The sequence below is a fragment of the Manis pentadactyla genome, chromosome 3, assembly GCF_030020395.1.
Source record: "Manis pentadactyla isolate mManPen7 chromosome 3, mManPen7.hap1, whole genome shotgun sequence".
NCBI lineage: Eukaryota > Metazoa > Chordata > Mammalia > Pholidota > Manidae > Manis > Manis pentadactyla.
The window spans coordinates 173,584,475-173,611,527 of NC_080021.1; the positions used below are offsets into that span (position 1 = coordinate 173,584,475).

At 36.5% G+C, this 27,053-nt stretch overlaps 1 protein-coding gene across 6 annotated transcripts in view; it reads left to right on the plus strand.

Moving 5' to 3' along the window:
- FOCAD (focadhesin) overlaps window positions 1–27,053 on the plus strand; it is a 274,352-nt gene that overhangs the window by 137,584 nt on the left and 109,715 nt on the right. For 5 of the 6 annotated variants that reach the window (XR_005025293.2, XR_005025296.2, XR_005025295.2 and 2 more), the window contains 5 exons: window positions 2,878–3,012; window positions 12,529–12,579; window positions 13,339–13,422; window positions 20,080–20,218; window positions 23,373–23,558. Coding sequence is in view for 3 of the 6 variants with exons in the window: in XM_057498735.1 (XP_057354718.1) it covers window positions 2,878–3,012; window positions 12,529–12,579; window positions 13,339–13,422; window positions 20,080–20,218; window positions 23,373–23,558 (595 nt within the window). In the remaining 3 variants the exon portion in view is untranslated. The remainder of the gene's footprint in view (window positions 1–2,877; window positions 3,013–12,528; window positions 12,580–13,338; window positions 13,423–20,079; window positions 20,219–23,372; window positions 23,559–27,053) is intronic. The other variant, XM_057498734.1, reaches the window with a different exon arrangement.

The following is a 27,053-nucleotide window of genomic DNA, read 5'->3' on the forward strand; positions in this document are numbered from 1 at the left end:
AGGCTCCAGGAGATCAACATAACATGATGATAATAGGCTGAATTCAAGGAGCCCTCAGGACCAGAAGATTTCTAAGATCTAGTTAATACTAGCCCAGGGTTGGGAAGGTCAGAGAAAGCAACCTTCTCCTTCTTTACTAAACACCTCCCTGCTCCTTTTTATACACGGGCAAGCCTGGGTTTACAAATATCCTGCAGGATACCTTGCTTACATTTAAGGTCACAACTGATGTCTGGGATTCTGGAATGTTTTTTCATAGTCTACATATAGACAACCATTTCAGACATTAGTTTTCAAACTCTCCAGGAGGAAGTCTATTCAAAAACTTTTTAAACCCATGAAAATAGTTGGAGGATGTAGCCTTACTCCCAACCCACCACCCATGGAAAGGTCAAGGAAGGTCCTTTTTGTACTCCAGTAATTGGTGGCCAGAAATCTTTTTATTGATCTGTAAAGTGCATCAGACCATCTGTGAGGCTGTACTTTGCATGGTATTGGCCTATAGAAATATTTGGATGACAGAGCTGTTGTTATTGACCAACCTCACATCTGAGTTATTCTTTTCTCTTGCCTGCAGGATATTTCTCTCTGGATGCCTTCCTGTCAACTCAAACATCTCTCAAATGGAATTCATTGTCTCCATCCCCCGTCTCCTGCTAATGTGCTCCTCCCAGTTTCCCCTCCTTTTTTTATGTTGCTTTTTATTCATCCAGGTCTCTAGACCCAAAACATCTCACTTTCCGATTTATTCTCCAAGTTCTTTAAATTCTTTATTCCCTATCTCAGATTTACCATACCCCAGATTCCAGTACCATCAGTAGTTGATGAGTACTGATAATCTGGTACATACTTATTACCATGCTAGGTGAGGGGGGAATGACAACTCTAAGACATGGTCATTGTCTTTAAAGAACTTAATCTCTAGTTGAGAAGACAACTTACATTCATGAAAATAGTGAACAATACCAGACAGTATATAATTAAATGCTAAATTTGGTGATACAGAGTTTTAAGTGTTACAAGTTGGAGAAAAGAAAGGGATAAAATGAGGGCTTGAATTATAAGAGAAAACTTAATTGTAGAATTGGGATTTGAACTGGGTCTTGGAACAAATAGATTGGAATCTGATGGGCATTTAAAGTGACAAAGCATGGACAATTAGTGACTTTATTAAAAATAAGATTTTTTGAAAAGTTGAGGTTCTTTGTAAGCATTAGAAATAGGAGAGGCTATAAGACCACCAGAAGAATCTTTCAAAAGTAGTGTTTTAATTTTGTTTGTTCCCCAACTCAGATGATCTCCAGCAGCTTCCCTTTCTTTTTGATTCTGGTCCAAACTGCTTTGGTGTTGTAGGTATTCTCTGATCCACCAGCCTTTTTTACCAGATTATGCTTTTTGTGTCTACAACATGCTTTATTTGTATTTTTACTTACGCTTTCCCGTTAGACTTACTTGTGGAGTGTCTACCTGATTTCTTCTTCAAGTCCCATCTCAGGACTTACAGCCTCTGGCTCCTCTCTGATGACTCCCGCACTGACATAGCTTTCCTCCCTGGATCCTCCTGAAACTATTTTTTGATAAAAATAGTGCAAAATCTAATCATATGCCTTTTGTTTTCTGGTAATTGAGAAAATTTCTACTTACATTTCTCTTCCTTTTTGATAAGGTGCTAGGATTCTTTGAAGGTATAGATTATGTTTTTTATTTTATTGGTTCTCTTAGTACCATATACTACTAAGGGTATCTACTCGAGAGCTTTTAAGGGATTTTTTTTTCAAATACCAATGATTTGTTATATCAGAGCTACTTTGTATAAATATGCCTTTTGTCATGCCCTGCACATAGTATTGCCCTTAGTAAATGTTAATGGAATCCAAATTTATAGTGGGTCTCGAGTCCTTTCTGCTGTCTTCTCCTTTGAGCCTTTCTTTAATCTGTGTCCTTAAGTATATATTATTCATTTATCTTTGACATCTTTTCACTTACTACCTCATGTAGTTTTTCCTAAATAATTTCCGTTTGCAGATGGAGATAAATTGTGTGTGTTAATCGACTTAAGAGATGGGAGTATTTTAAAGGGATTATCCTTGTTAAATCCCATCTGACTGATCTGTGTTGGCACTCTTCCTTCCTGAGTTTTAAAATTTTAATAAAATATCTACAAGTGAAGAAATCATCTGTCGTAGTTGTAATTGAACTTAGGACATTTGAATTCCATAAAACCAGATATTGATGTAAACTAAGAATACTTGGTTTATGGAAATTAGGTCAAGTTAAAACTAGCATTTTGGTTGGTCTTTATTTTCATTTTATCATTTAACAGCCTCTTAAAAAATCTGAAGTGGGTGGCTTTTAAAACAAAGTCTTAAATTATTATTTTAAATACAATGGTTATTCTCCTTCCTCTTTTAAAAGTTGCAAGATGATTTGAAAGCATTTGATTTATAACTCCCAATTTTCTGACTGGTGGTGTAGTTTGGGCAGGGCTGAAAAACTACAAAAACTGTGGATGCTTTAGAAATGTCCTAGCGTTATCTCTGTTTCAGAAAATGGTTCTTTAACAATGTATGTGGCTAATCTGGAGTTAATTTTGTGTGTATGTATGTGAGAGACAGAGAGAGATAGAAGGGAGAGTTTTATTTCGTTGGTGAACCAAAATAAAGTAGTAAAAAAGCAATCTTGTGAAGCAAGCTGGATCTTCTTTAGCAACAGTTTTTATATTGGTTTAAATAATTTCATTTGAGGGGGTGATGTTCATGTTCTAGGAATGTTCTTGTTTTTTCCTTAAGTTTCCTCATAATAACAGATCAGACTCTTCACTAATGGCTTCATATGAGTTGGGATTTTGTTGACTGACTTTTTAAATTTGCTTCACAGGTTGTTTGCATTCGCTCTACTTGGAATGCTCTCTCCCCAAAGCTGAGTTGTGACACGAGACCTCTCATTGTGAAGACTCTCAGTGAACTGTTTTCTCTGGTTCCTTCCTTAACAGTCAATACAGCTGAATATGAGGTATGCATTTGGTGCTCAATAAATTGTCTGTTTCTACATTGGAAAGACTTGTACTTTGTAATAACTTCAGGAAAAAAAATATTTGTGGTCTTTTGTTTTCTGAAAATCCTATAGCACTTTTTTATTCTGAGAACATGAATATCTTTAATAAACTCTTAGGAATAGGAAGCTATCCACCCCTATCAATTCTGTGTCTTTAAGACTTATTTACATAGATGGTACCAAATTTTTATTAGAATATAGTCAAGATTTTTAAAAGTCTGTATGTTAAAATAGTGTTACTAAAATAACAATCCATGAGGTCAACAGTTTAAATTCATTTTCTTGATGTTTTAAATTCTAAAAAAATGTTTCAAAGACTTTAATAAGGCAAGGAAGACTTTCCTAGTAGCACAGATTGTCTAGCGTGACCATAAAGATTTCATTTTTACATGTTCACATTTTCTGTGTACATCTATATTCTTCATCTGTGCTCTTCAAGAAGGAGGATTGTGAAATCAAAATGTGTTAGGGGAGAAGAAATTAATTTTATGAACTACTCAGTGTTTATCATTGTAATGAATTGAAACACATGGTGGAGGATGCTTTGCTGTAAGATTCATACATTTCTGCTTAATATTTTCTTTATTTTCTCTTTGAGTGAAATGAGAGCATGAAGAATTCACTTATGTCTCCACTTTTGTAGCCATTTTGTTCATGCTTACCATTTTTATTTTTTCCTGTTCCATCAAAAAGCAGCGATTGATTTTCACTTGATGTCTTCCTGCACTTTTAGTTTGATTTAGTGCTTCAGATTTTGATAACCTACCCCTCCATAAGATTCCTGTAATAGTCCCTTACATGTTTTAGATCCCGTGATAGGACAGGATTATAGGATAATTCTTCTAGTCATTCTAAATGCTTCACAGTGAATAAAATCAAATTTGTCCTTACCGAGGATACAGTACCTGACACAGTGCCTGACACAACGTGTATTCAGTAAGTAGTTACTGAATGAATGATTGAGTCAATACAAGATATTGTCAGTTAATTTTCACATCTGAATTTTTTTTTTCAGGGTATTAAAAAAGAATCCATTGGAAACTCATAGAGCATATAGTCCACCAACAGTCTTTTTTATGGCTGCTGTTTACTGGTACATACCCTTATATTGTCAGAAAGTCTGCCAGGTCACCGATAAGGAACTAAACCTAAAAACCAATGTAAGGATATGTTATGTATATTTATTTTTTATCTTCAAGGACTAAACTCACCTACATTTTTTTTAATTAAGGCGTTATTGATATACACTCTTATGAAGGTTTCACATGAGAAAACCAATGTAGTTACTACATTTAACCATATTATTGCATCCCCCCCCATACCCCATTACAGTCACTGCCCATCAGCGTAGTAAGATGCCACAGAGTCACTATTTGCCTTCTCTGTGCTACACTGTCTTCCCATGATTCCCCCACACCATGTGTGCAAATTATATCCCCTTCTCCCTTCCTCCCCGCCAGCCCTCTCCCACTGCTCCCCTTTGGTAACTGCTAGTTCCTTCTTGGAGTCTGTGAATCTGTTGCTGTTTTGTTACTTCAGTTTTGCTTTGTTGTTATACTCCACAAATGAGGAAAATCATTTGATTTGGTACTTGTCTTTCTCTGCCTGGCTTATTTCACTGAGCATAATATCCTCCAGCTCCATTCATGTTGTTGCAAATGATAGGATTTTTGTTTCTTATGGCTGAATAGTATTCCATTGTGTATATGTACCACATCTTCTTTATCCATTCATCTACTGATGGACACTTAGGTTGCTTCCATATCTTGGCTATTGTAAATAATGCTGCGATAAACATAAGTGTGCATATGTCTTTTTGAATCTGAGAAATTACATTCTTTGGGTAAATTTCTAGGAGTGGAGTTCCCAGGTCAAATGGTTTTTCTATTTTTAGTTTTTTGAGGAACCGCCATATTACTTTCCACAATGGTTGAACTAGCTTACATACCCAGCAGCAATGTAGGAGGGTTCCCCTTTCTCTGCATCCACACCAGCATTTGTTGTTCTTAGTCTTTTTAATACTGGCCATCCTAACTGGTGTGAGGTGATATCTCTCTGTGGTTTTTATTTGCATTTCCCTGATAATTAGTGATGTGGAGCATCTTTTCATATGCCTATTGGCTATTTGAATTTATTCCTTGGAGAATTTTCTGTTCATATCCTCTGCCCATTTGTTAATCGGGTTACTTGCTTTTTGGTTGTTGAGGCATATGAGTTCTTTATATATTTTGGATGTTAACCCCTTGTTGGATGTGTCGTTTACAAATACATTCTCTCTCATACTGTAGGACATGTTTTTGTTCTATTGATGGTGTCCTTTGCTGTACAGAAGCTTTTTACTTTGATGTAATCGCACTTCTTCATTTTTGCTTTTGTTTCCCTTGCTTGAGGAGATGCGTTCAGGAAAAAGTTGCTCATGTTTATATTCAGGAGATTTTTTATCTGTGTTGTCTTCCAAGAATTTTATGGTTTCATGACTTACATCCAAGACTTTGATATACTTCGAGTTTACTTTTGAGTATGGGGATAGACAATAATCCAGTTCCATTCTCTTGCATGTAGCTGTCTGGATTTGCCAACACCAGCTGTTGAAGAGACTGTCATTTCCCCATTGTATATCCATGGCTCCTTTATCATATATTAATTGACCATGTATGCTTGGGTTTATATCTGGGCTCTCTAGTGTATTCCATTGGTCTATGGGTCTGTTCTTGTGCTAGTACCAAATTGTCTTGATTACTCTGCTGTTGTAGTAGAGCTTGAAGTTGGGGAGCATAATTCCCCCGGCTTTATTCTTCCTTCTCAGGATTTCTTAGGCTATTTGGGGTCTTTTGTGGTTCCATATGAATTTTAGAATTAGTTTCTCTAATTTGTTGAAGAATGCTGTTGATATTTTGATAGGGATTGCACTGAATCTGTAGATTGCTTTAGGCAGGATAGCCATTTTGACAATATTAATTCTTCCTATCCATGAGCATGGGATGTGTTTCCATTTATTGGTATCTTCTTTAATTTCTCTCATGAGTGTCTTGCAGTTTTCTCTCATGAGTGTCTCCTTGGTTAGGTTTATTCCTAGGTATTTTATTCTTTTTGATGCAATTGTGAATGGAATTATTTTCCTGATTTCTCTTTCTGCTAGTTCATCATTAGTGTATAGGAATGCAACAGACTGCTGTGTATTAATTTTGTATCCTGCAACTTTGCTGAATTCAGATATTAGAACTAGTAGTTTTGGAGTGGATTCTTTAGGGTTTTTAATGTACAATATCATGTCATCTACAAACAGTGACAGTTTAACTTCTTCTTTACCAATCTGCATACCTTTTATGTCTTTGTGTTGTCTTATTGCCGTGGCGAGGACCTCCAAACTATGTTGAATAAAAGTGGAGAGAGTGGGCATCCTTGTCTTGTTCCCAATCTTAAAAGAAAAGCTTTCAGCTTCTCACTTTTAAGTTTGTCGTTGGCTGTGGATTTGTCATATATGGCCTTTATTATGTTGAGGTACTTGTCCTCTATACCCATTTTGTTGAGTTTTTATCATGAATGGGTATTGAATTTTGTCAAATAGTTTTTGGTATCTATGGAGATGATCATGTGGTTTTTGTCCTTTTTGTTGATTTGGTGGATGATGATGATGGATATTCAAATGTTGTACCATCCTTGCATCCCTGGAATAAATTATATTTGATCATGATGGATGATCTTTTTGATGTATTTTTGAATTCAGTTTGCTAATATTTTGTTGAGTATTTTTGCATCTATGTTCATCAGGGATATTGGTCTGTAATTTGCTTTTTTTGGGGTGTTTTTGCCTGGTTTTGGTATTAGGGTGATGCTGGCCTAATAGAATGAGTTTGGAAGTATTCCCTCCTCTTCTACTTTTTGTAAAACTTTAAGGAGAATGGATATTAGGTCTTCACTAAATGATTGATAAAATTTCATTACTATAGACGGGATGAAGCCATCTGGTCTAGGAGTTTTGTTCTTAGGTAGTTTTTTGATTACCAGTTTGATTTTGTTGCTAGTAATTGGTCTGTTCAGATTTTCTGTTTCTTTCTTGGTCAGCCTTGGAAGGTTGTGTTTTTCTAGAAAGTTGTCTATTTCTTCTAGGTTATCCAGTTTGTTAGCATATAATTTTTCATAGTATTCTCTAATAATTCTTTGTATTTCTGTGGCATCCATAGTGATTTTTCCTTTTTCATTGTTGTTTATGTGTGTAGATTCTCTTTTTTCTTGATAAGTCTGGCTAGGAGTTTATCTATTCTGTTTATTTTCTCAAAGAACCAGCTCCTGCTTTCATTCATTCTTTCTATTGTTCTTCTAGATTTTTTTTTCTGCTATTATCTTTATTATGTCCCTCCTTCTCCTGACTTTGGGCCTAATTTCTTCTTCTTTTTCTATTTTCATTAATTGTGAGTTTAGACCGTTTATCTCAGATTGCTTTCTTTCCTGATGTAGGCCTGTACTGCAATATACTTCCCTCTTAGCACGGCCTTCACTGCATCCCATAGATTTTTGTGGTGGTGGATTATTGTTGTCGTTTGTCTGCATATATTTCTTGATCTCTGCTTTTGTTTGGTCATTGATCCATTGGTTATTTAGGAGCATGCTGTTAAGCCTCCATGTGTTTGTAGGCTTTTTCGTTTTCTTTGAGTAATTTATTTCCACTTTCGTACCTTTGTGATCTGAGAAGCTGGTTGTTACAATTTCAATCTTTTTTAATTTACTGAGGCTCTTTTGGTTGCCTAGTATATGATCTATTCTTGAAAATGATCTTTTCTTGAAGAATGTGTATCCTGCTGCTTTTGGGTGGAGAGTTCTGTAGATGTGTGTTATGTCAATCAGTTCTAATGTGTTCAATGCCTCTATCTCCTTACTTGTTTTCTGTCTGGTTGATCTGTCCTTCGGAGTGAGTGGAGTGTTGAGGTCTCTTAGAATGAATGCATTGCATTCTATTTCCCCTTTTAATTCTGTTAGTATTTGTTTCACATATGTAGGTACTCCTGTGTTGGGTACATAGATATTTATAATGGTTATATCCTCTTGTTAGATTAACCCTTTTATCATTATGTAATGTTCTTCTTTGTCTCTTGTGACTTTCTTTGTTTTAAAGTCTGTTTTGTCTGATACTAGTACTGGAACTCCTGCTTTTTTCTCCCTGTTAATTGCATGAAATATTTTTTTCCATCCCTTCACTTTTCATCTGTGTATGTCTTAGGGTTTGAAGTGAGTCTCTTGTAGGCAGCATATAGTTGGGTCTTGTTTTTTCATCCATTCAGTGACTCTATGTCTTTTGATTGGTGCATTCAGATCATTTCCATTTAGGGTGATTATTGATAGGTATGTACTTATTGCTATTGCAGGCTTTAGATTCGTGGTTACCAAAGGTTTAAGGGTAATTTCATTACTATCTAAGAATCTAATTCAACTCACTTAGTATGCTATTACAATCACAATCTAAAGGTTCTTTTTTTTTTTTCCTTCTCCATTCTTTATATATTAGGTATCATTTTCTTAGGAACACTTCCATCTATAGCAGTCCCTCCAAAATACACTGTAGGGACAATTTGTGGGAGGTAAATTCTCTCAGTTTTTGCTTATCTGGAAATTGTTTAAACCCTCCTTCAAATTTAATTGATAATCTTGTCAGGTAGAGTATTTTTTGTTTGAGATCATTCTGCTTTGTTGCATTAAATATATCGTGTCACTCCCTTCTGGACTGTAAGGTTTCTGCTGAGAAGTCTGATGATAGCCTGATGGGTTTTCCTTTGTATGTGATCTTTTTTCTTTCTCTGGCTGCTTTTAATAGCCTGTCCTTATCCTTGATCTTTGCCACTTTAATTACTGTTATGTTTTGTTGTTTTCTTCCTTGGGTCCCTTGTGTTGGGAGATCTGTGCACCTCCATAGCTTGAGAGATTATTTCCTTCCCCAGATTGGGGAAGTTTTCACCAATTACTTCCTCAAAGACACTTTCTATCCCTTTTTCTCTCTCTTCTTCTTCTGCTACCTGTATAATACAAATATTGTTCCATTTGGATTGGTCACACAGTTCTCTCAGTATTCTTTCATTCCTAGAGATCCTTTTATCTCTATGTGCCTCTGCTGCTTTGTATTCCTCTTCTCTAATTTCTATGTCATTTATCATCTCCTCTACCATATCTAATCTGCTTTTAAAACCTTCCATTGTGTTCCTCAATGATTGGATCTCCTTCTTAAATTTGTTCCTGGTTTCTTAGATATTTTTCTGTACCTCCAGGAGCTTGTTTATGATTTTAATTTTGAAATCTCTTTCCAGAAGATTGATTAGTTCAGTCTCACTCCACCCTTTTTCTGGTGTTTGCAAGATTTTGGTTTGAACCCAGTTCCTTTGACGTTTCATATTTGTATGTGGCACTCTCTAGTGCCCAGAAACTCTACTCTCTGGAGCTGCTCTGTCCCTCGAGCAATGTTGGGGGTGGCAGAGTACTGGTGCTGGTGCCTGGCAGGAGGAAAAAAGCTGTTTCCTGCTTCCCAGCTGCTATGCCTTTTTCCACTGCCAGAACCAGTGGACCAAACATACCGGTGTAAGCCTCTATGCTTTGTGTTTGTTTCTGCTGTAGGTGGGGCCTTCCTCAGGCTGGCCTTAGACCAGGGCAAGGTTTGCCCATTTGTGAGCCAGGTGTAGGCTGGCCAGGAGGAAGGTGTAGTAGGTTGTGTATCATGGTGGGGATCCTTGGAGCTGCGTAGCCAGCCAAGGGGATGGAGCACCTGGAGATCCTGAAAGTTCCAAACCTGCTGGGCAGAGTGCACCTGGACAATTTTATCTACCTATCCTTTTTCCTTAGCAGTAAACTCTGTGCAGTCCTTACCCCTTTAGTAGCCCTCTCACTTTTAGGGAGTCTCTTAGACTGTCCACCCAGAACAGCTGGGTATGAATCCCTGTTTTCCACAAGCAGCTGAAATCTCAGTCTCTCCAGGTATTCTGCCTTTCTTAGCTTTCCAACCCCACTAATCACCAGAGCACCATGCAATGTAGGTTTGTGCTCCCAGGGCAGATCTCCAAGGCTAGGTGTTCAGGCCTCCACTCCCTCCCCTCTCTGTTTCTCTTCCTCTCACCCATGAGCTGGGTTGGGGGAAAGGCTTGGGTCCTGCCAGATCACAGCTTTGGTTCATTACCCTGTTCTGTGAGGTCTGGTCTTTTCTCCTGGTGTATGCCATCTGGCGTAGCCTTCTTTCCTGTTGCTCTTTCAGGATTAGTTGTATTAATTATATTTTCGTATTATATGTGGTTTTAGGAGGAGGTCTCTGTCTCACCTCTCACACTGCCATCTTTAATCCTCTTTGAACTCGCATACCTTTATATTGCTTGTACTTTGAGTTATTCAGATTTTATTACAGGTTAATTTGTCATGTGATTTGTGTGTTAGTTTCTTACATTTTCTTACCAATGGCTGTAAATGGCTTTTAGAGTACTTTTTTTTTCTTCTTTAAATTTTACATTCTTTCCCCCTGACATCTTATTTTGGTTTATCATCATACTTTTCTTAATATTAACATTCCTTTTCTGTCCAAACAGACTGCTTCAGACTCATTCCATCCATGCGTCTTCCCAGTAAAGGAGATCCTTTCAGTGACCATAGTGCACTGAGAAGCAAAAGTAAAGAAATGTAGAGGGAGACTTCGCTCCATCTGTCTTGCTTGCTCTATGTGTTTCTCTCTCATCATCTCTCCCTGTGCCCCTTTCTCCCATCTCCACCTCTGTCTCTCCCTCCTTCCCTCTCTCCCTGTGTTTGTTAAATACTTTGCTTTCTGTTAATAGCTCAAGTTTGGATGTAAACCAGAGTTGAATGTAATTTTCCCAAAGCGTTTCGTAGGTCATGGCTATCCCTAGTCACTTCACTCCTTTGTGTTTGCCTAAAATGAAACCCAGCCTCTTATGCCCAACCAATGAGGCCTCTTAGAATCTGGCCTCACTTCCTTTTCTGCCTCCTGCACTCCAGGAAAACTGAATCACTTGTAATTTCCTTATGTGCCTCCAACTTTTCTATTTCTTTTCCTTTGTTCATGTTCTGTCTAAAATTGCTGTCTTTTTCATCTCTAATTTTAAAAACGATTTTAGGAAATTAAGAATTGGTTTAACTTATCCCATCCTTTGAGAATTTTTATGCAGGCAGGCATCTATTGCTCCCAAAGTTCTTTATCTAAGCTGCTCTAAGAACATTTGTGTCTATTTTATACTACAGGTGTTAGTATACATATATTACTTTCCCCATTAAACTATAAGCATGTTGAAAATAGAGTCATGTTTCAAATAGTTTAATTTTCTGAGTTGCTTTGCAAAGTCCTTGGCACATTCATTCATTGGCTTAGAATGTATGTATTAAAACTGTACTAGGTGTAAGAGACACTAATAAAAATGGATACAATTTTCAAGTAGGTATTATATTCCCAGCACTCTTCTAGTTACTTTATAATGATTAGCTCTACTATCTGATAGGAAGGTATTGTTTTTCAATTGTATAGCTAAAGAATCTGAGGTTTTGAGAAGTCCATCCATTCATTAAATTCTGAGTATTGGCTACATGCCAGACAAGTAACGACTGCTACTGTAGTTTCTAAGTGAATGCTGATGTCTAAACCCAGAACTCTCTAGCTCCATAGCCTATATTGTTGCATTATACCATCTCGTTAGTCCCTGCCTCCCAAAAGCTTCAAAGGTTGGTAAAGGAGATAAACGGAAGCAATGATAACAACACTTGATGAGTACAGTTAATCAAAGGGCTATGAGAGAGTGGTGGTGGAAATGCCAGGATTCTTAGGAGGAATCTAAGTAAACCCAATTTAGTTGGTGCTATTAGACTAGGATCTTGAAGAATTAATAAAACTGCTTCCTGTTGAAGTTTGGGGAATGAATATGCAAAGGCAATGAGGTATAGAAGAACCTTATGTGATTTAGAGGGGCAAGAAGTTAGATTTGGCCAAAATGAGTGTTGGAAGATAGAATGGCTGTTCATGCTCAGTTATTTATTAAATGTTTGTCATTTGAGGAACTGGGCTTTATGGTTTGAAGTGAAAAAGACAGTCATTGCCCTAAGGAGTATATAACCTAATTGGGAGTTAACCATACACATAGATAACCATATTAGATGCTAAAGTGTGCCATGTGCCATAAGGCTACTTGGAGAAGGGAGAACTCTCTTCTGGGTTGAGGATCAGGAACAGTGGCATGGAAGAGGGGACTGGCATTTGACTTGCGAGTTCAGTTGTAAATGGTTAGTTTCTAAATTTAATAATCTTAAAATCTCATTGTGTTTAAAATATCCATGTGCTTCAAGGATGACTCTGTCTCTATCTTCATTTTATAAGTGATGGGTAAATGCAGGTTAAGTTAATTATAAGTGGTGTAAGTTTCAAAGTAATTCAATTTTCACTGTTGGCTACTTTAGTTTTATCTTTGTTTCAAAAATTTATTCCGATGTTCATTGATTTTTCAGAATTTTAAAGTCCAAGTCCTCAGTTTCCTCTGGACCCATGCTCAAAACAAGGTACTTTCACAAGAGTGTCAGGTAAACAGACCAAGATGGGGAAAGATGTGTGAAATAAGTCTATTAGGGTAAAAAATATAACTCCCTTGATATGGTGGCTTCTTGAATTTAAGAGAATTGTGAGATGAGTAATAAAGTCTAGCTTTTAAAAATTATTCTCAAGTTATGCATATTGATACATTTTCACCATGGAGTGCGCTCGTTACTTTGTGAGGCTGGCAGATGTGAAGAGGGACTGTCGCCCATCTCCTCTCAGTTACAGTCTCCGCCTCCCTGCCACGCCCCTCTGCACCAGCCAGCACAGCAAACCAACAGAAAGTTCAGTGCACTTGCAGATGTTTCCAGTCAAGGAGTATAGAGAAGAATGAGTCATTGATGTTATGCTCAACTCCTTGGTGAAAGAGCTTAGATTCCTCAAGGCTAAGTTAAAATGTTAGCAGCTGGGAGTCCAGTTCCAAACCTATCCACCTCTAAATGCTCGTACTTCTTCCACTAAACATACTACTCCGTGGGGACCGAGTGATTATGAGTTACTTTATGTTTAATGTCCAAACTAGGTTTAGAAAAATGGTGCTTGTGACCCCTCTGCTCATGTGGTTTTCTCTGTTTAATTGGGACATGTTAAGGAAGGCTTGAATGTCATTTCCAAAGCACTGACTGGAATTTAGAGGTTGGTGAGGGATGATTTTCTGTTTTCCTCTAGGGTTGATGTTTAAAATATGTTGTTTTGTTTGTTTATGTTACTTTTTCCCTATCTAGGACCCAGTTGTAGCAAATGCTGCATATAAATCTCTGTCACACTTTGGTTCCGGAGAGCACACCATTCTTCATCTGCCTGAGCAGGTAGGCCTTTCTGCTTTCTCACTGCTATCTCTTTAATGCCAGGTTTTACAACTTCATTTGTACCTCCCCTCTTAGTAGATACCTGGTGGATGTATATGTAACTCTAGATATGTTGTTCCTGAAAGAATTTATATTCATTCTTTGTTTAACCTGTAAAGGACTAAGGGGTCTTTGATTTCAGATAATGAATTTAAACATCTTTGAAGCAGATGGAAGAGACCTGTAGTGCAAATGAAGCGTCCCTGAGGTAACTGGCTATGTGACTGCATTTCCATGCCCTTGGTTTGCTCCAGAAGATCTGTGTCACCATAGGAACACTTGGTGCACCATCTTGGACTGCAAATCCAAGCATGGCCTACATGAACTAAGGTTTTATATCACCTCTGCAGCCAGAGATCTTCATTTGTGAATCAGGATTGAGATACTCTGTGAAGAAATCTACTGTTTTATTAGTGTAGAATGATACATACAGTAGCCAAAGAGAACTGGATAAAGAAAGTATCACTGCCTTTTAATGGTGACACATTGTCTGACAGTATCTTAGTTTTTAGACTAAACTAAAAACATACACCTTTCCTAATATCTACCTAATATAACCAGCTTTAAAGGATTAAGTTTCATAAAGAGTTAATTAAGCACATGATTTCACATTTAGTGTTATTGTTAACTCAAATGTGTACAAATGTTTATTGAATACCTTTAGAGTATAAGGCAGACCTTGTGTTAGACATTTTATCTAACAGTTACCCAGAATCTCTCCTTGAGGCCAAATGGCAAGAAGTTTAGATGTTCTTGTTTTTTAAATTTTTTTATTAAGGTATGATTGATATACACTCTTATGAAGGTTTCACATGAAAAAACAATGTGGTTACTACATTTACCCGTATTATCAAGTCCCTACCCATACCCCAATGCAGTCACTGTCCATCAGTGCAGCAAGATGCCACAGATTCACTATGTGCAAGAAGTTTAGGTGTTCTTTTGGGGATCTTTAGGCATTAAAATGGGTTGACTTTGTCTTCTGGATTGAATTTATAGAGAAATTAGATGCCAGTAGGAACCAGACAAATTTCTGTTTATTGAATTGAGTTGGAAGAATTGGAGATAGGTTCTTGTATCAAATCCTAAGCAAGACAGGATTTCCATGTTACTGAGGACTCAGAGACAGATCAGCCAGCTTATCATGCAGTTATCACAAATGGGAAGCCTTATAAGGTGCTCTGTGACTCACAAAATTAAAAGAGGTGGGACTTCAGACTGCACTATGGTGCAGTACCCATAGCTTTTAAGAAAAATAAATGAGAAAAAAGCTAATGCAAATGTGTTGTGCAGATTCCTACTAATAAATTAGCTACAGCATCTGGAAAGATATCTTTAATTATTGTTATTTATAACCAATTGCTAATTTAGATCATAGCATAATAATTACCTTTTTAGCTATTATTTCTGAAATATTCCTGCAGAGTAATAGCTTTTATCATATAACTCCCACATACTCTTGACTGTTTAATTTCTACTCCTTTAAATATTGATATGCTTATTTTTTTCCTATTTTAGAGTTATATTAAGCTTCTGATTGTTAGAGTTTATACTCAGTTAAGTGTTATACTCATTCAAATATTAAATACTTTCTTAATTTAACTCTTCTATATCCTCTGATCGCTGAATAGCTATAAGTAGCTCTTTATGCTTTCCAGTGTAAAGGAAATTTCTAAGTCTTATTCTTTTTTAGCCATGCTTTTCAACCTTTTTTCTGCCCTAACCCCTGTCTGGGATATGACTTATTCCTAGAAGTAACAATGGTTCATTGTAGTGGGTATTTGAAACTGGGATTAAGATGAGGGGACATAAGTGGTTTAAAGGAGTCTGCCCCTGCCCTCCAGCTTCTGATACAGAGGATCTGCCTCCTTGGGGAGAATCATTGCTTCCAAGACTGAACCATATATTCTTCTTTATTGTATTGATTACTGATTTTCAGTTTGGCTGTTGGATCACCTAAGGACTGAAAGTACAGAAAATGGTCGGTGTGTTCATATTGTCAGTGTGTTTAAGTCCCCAAGGGCTAAGGATACAACTGAGTGGCTCCTCCCCTCTGTTTTGTAGATGATGGAAGTGATGTGAAACTGAGACACATTTTCTGTAAAGGCATATTTTCAGCTGTTTCTCAAGTCTTTGCCAGGTAGGGACTTATGTAAGGTTCTTCCATGTTATCAGAGATTACTCACTGTGTACCGGTGGCAATGAGTTACTCACAAAACTCAAGGTTACCTGTATACCTTCCCAGTGAAAGCATGTCCACATTCTATTTGTGGAAACTTGGTGAAATAATCTTTTAAAAAAGCACATTACAAATTTCAAGTAGAAGTAAAAAAAATATTCTAAAAATATACTTTATCCTTATCAACACAGCTACTATTGTGGATTATAATTCAGCTACTTTTGTAAATACTACCTTAATTTAAATTCATTAAAGAAAGACTTCTTGTTGATTGATGCATCCATTTAAACTGTGAGACTTAGCTAGACAAGGCTGGTAGAACAAAAGGCATGAGAGAAGTGGCAGCCATCAGGAGGAAGATTTAGGGTTGAATGGTACAGTACCCCTAAGGTCAGATGGAAAATGTCAGCACATAGTAGGGATGTGAATTAGGGATTTTCATGTCAGATTTATTAATTCATCTTTTATGTCATTGGTTTGTTAGTAAGGTCAGTGGGATTACTGGTGTCAGGAACGACACCTGCATTGGTTTAATAATTGTTTATGGGACATAAGTGCTAGGCTATCTTTTGAGCTGGGAATGTTGAATGAATCTGTGTCTTTTGTTGGTTTGTAAAATGTCATTGTTAATCACTTGAAACATGCAAATCCAAAGTTGGTCAAAATTTTTTCAAGTGGTGGGAGGGCTTCTTTAAGGGCCTGTTGATTCCAACATTAAAAAATACACACGAATGATTTTTTCCCTTTTAGTTTGTACTTCTTTGTTTTTGTTAGCCATTTATCCTTCTCCCTTTGCCTTTTTTTAGTGTCCTCTCAAAAGGCCTCCCTAACAAAACAAAAAACAAATACAGAATTGTAAAACAGTTAGTAAACAATCAGTAATGGATGAACATTTTAGTAAAAGATTGACTCTCTTCTCTGCCTTGGGTTTGTTAAAAAATATTTAGTTGTTTAAAAATTAAACTTTTTATTACAGAGATCTTAAAATAGATTGTGTTGTTGATTTCTGGAGTTAATTTTAGAAGTGCGTAATATAAAATAACTCATTATGCACCCAGGGTTGGTATTCATATGGTGTAACCTGTTGGGCTGTGATTTAAGTGAATGTCATTGCATTCATCAGAAGCTGTTTGTAGCCATCAGAGGCATTTTGTAGGACAAGCTTTCCAATATACAATTTGAAGCAGATTTTAAAAGTAATTTACCATTTTATATTTGGCTCCCCATTTAAGTTCCTTCAACAATGCTGAGCCATAATTGGAAGGGTGTAGTTGGTGTGCATGTTTTTAATATACAGTTTTCCTGGATGTCTTATTAGCTCATCTAATGCAAGTGCCAGAATTTTATTATTTAAACAGGTATTTTTCGTATGACTTCTCTTGATTTTCCTTAGCTGTTGATCTTATTCAGTTGTTGAACACATATTGATCTTTTCCTCATATTGATCTTACTCAGTTGTTGATCACAAACCAGGGGAAAACATTAGGAGTGATACTGGAAAGCCAGAACAAATATTTCTTTAAGAGGTGAGCAGAGAAGGAGGAAAATGTAATGGAGCCAGGTTCTAGCAATATGTGCTAATTTGTTCAGGAGAACCCACTCACCTTTGAAGAAACAAAATTGAAGGAGTAATCATATCATTATTAAGTAGGCAGAGTATATCATCTGTCTTTAAATTACAGTGCATCTGTAGTTGCTTTGTTAAAATGTGTACACATGTAAGATACAGACATGTTGTTTACCATGTCATAGATAAATTAATAGAGGCATCCAGTTATGTGAATGTAAAATTAGACAACTTAAGATGGATGAGTGGATCAGCTATTTTTTTTTCTTTTTTTATCCCCAGCCTAGGAGGTCTGTCTTTAGCAGAGCTCAGCAATATTGATGGCTTGGGTGCTGTGGCTCCTTTTAAGTAATTTGGCTTGACTGAGCAGAAAGACTGGATAGGCTAAAATGTGTACAAAAACAATTGAATCCCCTTATACTAAATAATTCTGGAATTGGAAACATTTGGTCATTTAGCATGGTTCATACACTAGTTAAGGCCTCCGAGGTGGTGGCAACTTCTGCCTCACACGCTCTGCTTGTGCCGTCATCTTCTCCAACCCCGCTTCCCTATAGTCTGCCTGCCTTCCCCTGTTCCACCCTCCCTTCCTTCTTCCCTTCTTCTTAAACAGCTTTATTGAGATATAATTTGATACTGAGATGTAATCCATACAGTTCACCATGTATATTCAAAAGTGTATTCAAAAAATTGTGCAACTAATCAGAGAGCAACCACAATCTCATTTTAGGACATTTTATTAGCAGTGAGTCTCCATTACTCCTTTCCCCTCCCTAAGCAACCATTAATCTACTTTCTGTCTCTCTAGATTTGCCTGGCCTGACCCTTTCCTATAATGAAATCATGTAGCATGTGGCCTTTTGTGACTGGCTTCCTTGACTTAGTGTAATGTTTTCAAGATTTATTCATGTGTAGCATGTATCTGTCTTTCACTCCTTTTTATGACTGACTAATACTCCATTGTATAGATATGCCACTTTTTGTTTATTCATTAGTTGATGGACGTTTGAATTGTTTCCTTTTTTTTGGCTATTATGGATAGTGCATTCACATTCATGAACATTCACGTCAAGTTTTTGTGTGATTGTATATTTTCATTTCTCTTGGTTATATACCTGGGAGTGGAACTGCTGGGGCATATGGTAACTCTGCTCAACTTTTTGAGGAACTGACGAACTGTTTTCCAAAGGAGCTGCACCACTCTATGCCCACCAGCAGTGTGGGAGGGTTCTAATTTCTCTCTGCATCTTCACCACACCTGTGAATGTTGATGTTAGCTTTAAGGGTTTACCTCTGTCTTCCACCTCCCCTGGTCTCTATCACATGTGAATATATGCCTATCAAAGCTTCCCAGTGTTTTGGTGCACTGTTGTGATAACTAGTGTTACCAGCTGTAAACATTGTTGTCTGTTTTCCCCAATATGCTGTTCAAATATTTCAGTGTGTAACTATGATGTGTAAAAAGTCAGAAGCAAGGCAGACTCAGAACCAACTTATTTTTTTAACTTTTTAGGAAGCTAGGACTAGTTAGAATCTCTAGAATAACTCGTGATGATACTAAACCTGGCAAATTCCAAGTGTGTACACAGACCCTCTGAGACCCTTGGAAAACCCCAGTTGTCAGGACCCAAAGGTTTGCATATGTGCCAGGGTCTCTCTGGTATTGATAGCAACAAATGCTGTCATGCCCTATGCAGTACGTACACTGTTGTTATTCCTGTAATTATAGCTGGCTCAGTCCTCTGAGAATTAGGTATTCAATATTGAATCAGAATGAAACCTTGTCCTGGAAACTGCTCAAGTACCCCAGGCTGCTTTCACCCCTTCACTAGTGAAGAGAACAGTAGTTATGGTTGAAAGGCTTCATTGGAGTTGAGGTTATTATACTTAAGAGAAGCATTTTCTCCCTGTTTTCTTTTATTCCCTTGCAAGAATCCTGACTCAGTGCAGTTCCTAAATGGAACAGTGCTTTGGGGACCTATGAAGAAGGCAGTCTGCAGGAATTGTTAATTATTTCTAAAAATAACTCCAGGAGACAGGCTAATGGTAATGACTGGGTTCTGGCACTTTATGGTTATAGCAACCACTTTTATATATTTTGATTTCCTCCCCTAATGCTTAATTATCTCCATGTGGGCATTATGATGATATGTCATTGAAAGTATTAAAAATTTAATTAATTGCTTGACAGTTATATCTTGTGGAAACTACAATAGTGGTAATCTTTTTACATTTTTAATATTTGGTTCAAACAAACCTAACTTATCACAGGACAACCACAAAATCTTCAAATTGCAAATTAAACACAATTAAGTATAGCTACCAATTATAGATTTTAATGTTTCTATATTCTATAGTGACAAACTGCCAAGCCTAAAAAAAAGTCAAAAAGCATTCTGTTCTGTCCTGAGCTCTACTATATATTCTACTGGAAGATTTTAAGCTTTGTTATAGATAAATGGCTGGAATCACAATTTCATTAAAAAAAAGTATTCAGACAAGGCAATTACTTTGTTATAAACCATAGAAGTTTAATATGTTGAATGTGTCACTGTTTGCATTTTATTGTCGGATGGCATAAAATTTTATTAGTTTTCTATAATAATCATTGCTTATGCAGGATTATGGTGGTTTTCTTATTATATTACTATTATTTCTTTACAGGGATCTGGGGTTGTATCTAATAAGATGATTAGAGTTTACCATTTAGTTAATATGAAAATGAATAAACGTTTTAGAATTAATTTTTAGTGGTCTTGTAACACAGAGCAATGAATGTAAATTTAAAAACCTGATTTTTAAATCTGGGCATAAAAAGGACAAAGAAAAGATTGTATGTAATGTTTTAGTATCACCTTCTTTATCGTTACAGATAAGACCAGAAATCCAGATTCCTGATGAACTCGATGAAGAGGCAGATGATGAGGGTGACGAGAAGGACGTGGATCTTTCCATTCCTGGCTCCTGCTATCTCAGATTGTTGTCACTCACTGCTCCTTCGGTTTTACCAGGTGATTTCTATTTGGTGGCAGGGAAGCTGGCATTTTTCAGAGATTTTACCTGTGTTCTTTTGTGATGTATACCAATTATAGCTTACGTTAATCTTAAATTCTCATTTTCTGTTTGAAATGCAAAACGCACCCGTCTGTTGTATAGCGACTGCTTGAGGTAGTGGTGGTGTTAAGAACACAATGAAAACTGTTAGACACAAATTAAACTGAAGTGGAAGGCTAGTTTAAACAAGCATTTTCACTGAAAAATTAGAATTCAGTTCAAAAGCTAAATTTATTCCACTTTGAGTCACTGTTTCAAATAATGGTTCTTACATAAGGTAAGTGAAAAAAATCATTAGAATCTTCAAAGATTTCCTGGGAGTTTCTTCATCATAAATTTATTCTTTCTTTAGGGTTACTCCAAAGATGATACAATTATTGGAGGGCTCTACATTAAAGCCTTTAAAAATGGATTCAATTGGATGGTCATTCAGTTTTGATAAAAAGCTTACAGGACCTTAACATTTTATGAGTTACTCAAATTATAACTGATTATTCTAATTCAGTACCCACCAACATGCTGGGCAGGCATCTACTACCTTGTTCTGTTCCAATTTTCCCTTTAATCTTTATGGATATAAAATTTAGTTTCTGAATTTAAATACTATTAACTATAGACCTATTTGGATTTCATCACTTTTTTTAATCCAATATATAAACTTCTGGGGTTAGCTTTTTTTCACTCAGCATAATGTCTTTGAGATCCCTTCAAACAGTTGCTTGTGTCAATTGCTTATTTTTTTACTGCGGCATAGTAAGTATTCTAGTGTAGGATGTGCCACTTTATCCACTTGCCTGTTGAAGGACATTTGGGTTGTTTTAAAAACTGGTTGTTTAAAAAAAATTCTGTATCCTACAAATTTTTAGCTCTTTTCATATCTGGAAGGAAGAGACTAAGGCAAACCTCAAAGGCAATGGAAAAAATTCCAGTTGCTAGCTTTGTGGCTGGGGGAGGATGGTCTCTATATATCAGTTGCACTTATGGCATCTTACCCTCATTTAAACTATTCTCAGGGCTGGAACTATGTGAGGACCCTTAGCTCTCTGAAGAGTTTGACAAGTAGACAAATTTCCATTCCTGGGATAATTTATGTATAAATGCATGCTTATCTCTTGACACATTTCAGCTTTTGCCAGAATAGGATCCCTTAGAAAGCATGAAATTACCTTTTCTTGCATTAGCTCCTCTGTGCTCACAACCAGATGATTCTTAGCTACATTATGAAAGTCTATGCGCCTACACAGTTTGAAGCAGCCATACATGTACAAGTGTGTGCAGGGATTGTAGTATATGGCCTGCAATTGGATATTGCTTATCCCTTTCATTTAGATGATGTACTGTTCAGGGTCTTGACAGGAAAGGCACTTTCAGATGGAGTAATTGAGAATTTAATAAGGGGACTATTTACAGTTCTGTTGTCAAAGTTAAAGGAAATTCACAAGTAACAGTGACTCATCCCAGAGTGATTAATGTCGCTCAGCCTGAAGAGGTAAAGGCAACTAGCAGTTAGGGGACTAAGGGAGCATCCGTGTCACAAATAGGGCTGCTTTGGGGGAGCCATGGCCTTCAGAAGAGGGGTACAACCAACCTGTAGCAGTCCTGCAGGAGGGTTCCTGGGGAGTACATATCCTGACCTCACTTGGTTTCTGCCTCCTGATATCCTGCCAGTAGCATCCATTAGATGAAGCCAAGTAGAAGCCAGAGGATAAGGGAGCCTGTTGATGCAGTTGTTAAAGGTTATTATTCCAGGGCTCAGAGAGTGGTTGAGAAGGTAGAGAATGGATCTGGAGGGGTAAATGGAAAGAATTCCACACAGGTGTTTTCTGGCCTTTGAATGGAGAAATTCGTAATATCTAGAAAGGTTCTGTATAGAAATGTCAGAACAGAACTGGGCCCATAATATGTTCCAGTGAGCACTTGCTGTCTTTTATCTAATCATGGTCATTTAAAGGAGACTTTTAGCTCTATTCATAATAAAATTCCAGTTTAGTTAGGTGGACCCTGTGTTTTTGTTCTGATAAGAAGAGGTACACTTGGTTTCCTTTTTTGTTTTCTGTACGATTTGTTTAGCCTTAATGTTTTTGTTGTTTTTGTTTCTGCATTGGGCAACCTCTAGTGGTCCTTAGGAAAATAACACTTGAATATAAACCTAGAGCCTTATCAAGTATTTTGTTTAGGTATCCTATTGCTTTCTGATGCCACACTTCTGCGTTACTTTATAATAAATAAAAATGTCAAGCAATAAAGATGTTGGAATTAATTAGAGGAACACAAGCAAAGATAATTAACATTTCTTAATAATCATACTGATATTGCTACAGAATGACGAATAGCCATAAAAGGTGTCTCTGAAAATACCTAAGTGACAGGAAGGTGGCAAGCCAGTCACATTGAAATCTGGGATGATGGGTTCCAGGTGGAAGGAATAGCAAGTGTGGTGGCCCTGACTTAGATATGGACTGTGTGTTATTGCAGAATAGGAAAAAGCCTCTATGGAAGTATGCCTTTCACACAGCTAGCAAGGAGGGTAGGTGGTAGAGAAGTCAGAGAGAGAGTGAAGGGCTACATCATAGACAGTCTTGGTGGTTTGGGGAAGTTCTGTTGTTACTGTGTATACAGTGAAAAACCCTTGGAAGATGTTAGAGAGAAGGACATAAAATTCTGCCTTCTGGGTAGAGGATAGTTGGAGGGATGGTCATGGGGAGAAGAAACCAAGAAACTTGAAACTAGTTTTAAGTTTGTCCTGATAAGGAAGAGAGAAGCTAAGTACTGGACAAGTAGCAGTGAAAATGGAGAGAAAGGATGGATTTGGGGTATACTTTTGAAGGTAGAGCTCAAAGGGCTTGACGATGGGCTACATTTAAGAAGTGTGAGAAAGAAAAGAACTAAGAATGACTAAATTTTAAAGCTTGAGTAACTGGGTACCATGTTCCAATTTGAGGAAAACTAAGAAAGGTATAGGAACCAAGAATTCTCATTTTACTTTATGAAGTTTTGTTCTAGAACACAGTTAAGTTGTTATACACACACAGAGACACAAGTTAAGAATGGAACTTTCTCTTCTAGTATACTGTATTTACACCACTTTTGATCTCCTTTTATTTCTTTCAGCTTTAGGGGAATTTTTTACATCACTTGTGAAGCAAGAAATGGTGAATATGCCTCGTGGGGTGTATCACTCTGCATTAAAAGGAGGTGTCCGCTCAGACCAAGGGAAGACTGTAGCAGGAATCCCCAATTTTATATTGAAAATGTATGAAACAAACAAGCAACCAGGTTTGAAACCTGGCCTTGCAGGTAAGCGCAGTACATAGTATCGAGCTACAGGTTTTTAATGATTTGACTTCTGCTTCCAAGCAGCATGTAATAGGTTACAGCAGAGCATCACTGCAGCTGCTGACATCTAGGCAATGCAGAATAAATCACAAAAACAAATCATATTTTAAAGTCATCAGAGAATTGTAGAATCAAAGATGAATAAATAGGCTAAAATTACAGAATGGGAAAAACATTTTAGGACTGTTCCCTGCTCTCAAAGGGGGATATTCAATATTCACTGATTCTGGTTGTGGACTTAGGATAGGATTGGGACCTGGCTCAGGAAGAGGTCTCTTGTAGGTCAGAGAAACCAGTAGAGCTTTTAGTGATGGGTGAAGTGATAGTAAATTTTATGTGTCAGCTTGATCGGGCTAAGTGATGCTCAGATAGCTGGTAAACATTTTTTCTGGGTGTGTGTGTGTGAGTGTGTTTCCAGAAGAGGTTAGCATTTGAATCAGTAGACTGAGTAAAGAAGATCACCCTCACCAGTGTGGGTAGGCAACATCTAATCCACTGAAAGTCTGAAAAGAACAATAAGGTAGAGGAAGGGGGAATTCCATCTTCTCCTGCTCTCAGAAATGGTGCTCCTGGTTCTTGGGCTTTTAGACTCAGACTGACTTCTGCTACCAGCTTTCCTGGTTCTCCTAGCTTGCAGACTTCTCAGTCTCTATAATTAGTATAATAAATCTTCTCATACCTACTTATCTGTATGTATATATCCTATTGGTTCTATTTCTCTGAAGACTCTGACTTCTTTTTTGCCAAATTCTGAGTTTTCCCTGGATGTTAAAGAACTAGACTGGAGCTTCTGAAAAGCAAAGTGAAATCTCCAATCTTGTGATGCTTAGGAAACAAAGACTAGCTAGGAGAATGAGCCTCATAATAAACAGTGTACACTGATACTGAAGATCTCCAACTCTTTTTGCCTGTGTGTACTTGCTAATTCTGGCTGCAGCTGAAAGCTGAAATTCTGGCTTGACCTTGACAAGAGGCTGGTGCAGGAGGCAGAGAAACCAGCAGTGATCTTGACATTAATGCGATGCCTGAGTGACAAAACTGGGGACTTGAGGGACCTCAAACACAGTCTGTTTCTCCCTCAAGATATTTGTCAAATTCTGAAGCTTTATGGGATAGGAAGTTGAAGAGCTAAGCTGAAAACCTCTGAGGGCTGATCTCAATCTCCCATAATCTTTCTGTATTGAGGAGTCAATGACTGATTAGACTGTCAGTGAAAATCTTGGGGGCGGCCTGCCCTAGGAATAGGGTTGAACTAGAGGTAGACTGAGATTTACCAAAGCTGTAATCAACTCTAGTACAGAAACTTCTCTCTGATAAAAAAAAAATAACACCATTTAGAATTTCTGTCGTTCTTTCATATGCTTTCTACTATGCCATGAAAAAGTACTAGATGTAAGAAATGAAGGGAACATTTCATGGAGGTAAAGAAGTGACTCTATTAAGAAAATATCACAATCTTTATCATTGTACACAAAATAACAGTTTCAAAATATATGACAAAAATTAGTAGAACTAAAAGATGAAATAGACACAGTATTAATGGGAAACTTCAAAACATCTTTTTCAATAGTTTGATGAGTAAGCAGACAAAAAAATCAGTAGGTTTATAAAATAAATACTACTATGAATAAACTCAATATATGGAACATTGAATCTTACAGTGATAGAATTCTTAAGCTTTTAACTGTTCTTGGGAAACTTATCCAAATGACCATTTGATAGAGATAAACTTCAACGAATTTCAAAATATTGAAGTCATTTAGAGTCTTCTGATGACACTGGGGTTAATCTAAACATAAATAGCAAAAAGATAATTAGAATGTCTCCAGTAGCCTGGAATTTGAACAGTACACTTATAAATAATCCATGGACCAAAGAAAGAATCAAAATGAAAATCAGAAAATATTTTGAATTGAATAATGAAAATAACTATATCACACTTGTGGGATGTAGCTAAAACAATATTAGAGAGAGATTTATACCTTCCATGCATTTACTAAAAAAGAAGAAAGAAAAGCAGTCATGATTTAAGCTTTCATCTCAGGTAGCTTGGAAAAGAACAGCAAATAAAACTTAAAGGGTAAAGGAAAGAATAATAAAGATAATAAGAATCAATACAATAGAAAACATAAAATCAGCAAAGCCAAAAGTTGATTCTTTGAAGTTTAACAAAATTGATAAAGCCATTATAAGTTTGGACAATGAAATGGAGAAATACAGATTCTCTATATCAGGAACAACAAAGGAGACACCACTTCAAACTATAGCATTCAAAAAGATAATAAAAGATTGTTATGAAGAATTTTTAGCCAATACTTTTCGTTTTGGGTAAGGTATAGAAATTCATTAAAATAGAAAACTGCAAAACTGACAGAAGGAGAAATAAGATTGTATGAATAGTTTGACATGTGTTAAAGGAATTGAATCTGTAACGACTTTCCTACAAAGAAAACCCTACATACAAATGGGCTTCCTAGGTGAATTCTTCCAAAAAAACTAAGGGAGAAATAACAATGGTTTTTCAAAAACTCTAATAGAGAACAGAGTAAAAAAAAAAGTGTGGCTAGGGGAATAGTCTTGATAAGATCAGCATAATCTTGATACTAAGTATAAGAAGGGAATATTACAAACTAGTCTCTTCCATGAACATTGGAAATATAGTTGCAAAAATATGTTTAAAAATTGAATTCAGCAATACATACAGAGTATAATACATAACAAGTGAGTTTAACTGATGTTTGAAAATCAATAATTCATTATATTAGAAAAGAACAATCTTTAGATTATCTCAGTAGATGAAAAAAAAACTGAAAAATTCAGCTGCTATTTGTGATACAAAGACTTTCATTAAACTATGACTATAAGGGAACTTGTTTTATTCTGATAAAAAACATCTGTAATGCCATCTTTGCACATAATACTGAGCATTGAAACTTTTACCCCTTGAGATTGGGAGAAAGATATGGATGCCAGTTATCACCACTTTTATTCAGTATTGTTGTGGTGGCCATAGCTAGAATAATAAGCCACAAAAAAGAAAGATAAGTTATCAAGATTATAAGGGAAGAAATACAATCATTATTCGTAGATGACTTGATTATGTACATAGAAAATCCAAAATAATCTACAGACTAGGATTAATAAATGGATTTATTAGCAAGGTTGCTGCATGCATACACAGGTCAACATATAAAAATCAATTATATATTTTTATATACTAAAACAAAAATGAAATTTGAAAACTGTACCATTTATAATAGCATCAAAAAATATCAAGTACCCATAATAAATTACCAAAATCTTACTAGAAGCTACAAAATATTATGGGAAAAAAAACCCAAAGAAATCCTAATAAAATGGGTGATATACATGTTTATGCACTAAAAGACTTCATGCTATAAAAATGTCAGTTCTTTTGAAATTAATATATAAATTCAATCCAATCCCAATCAATAT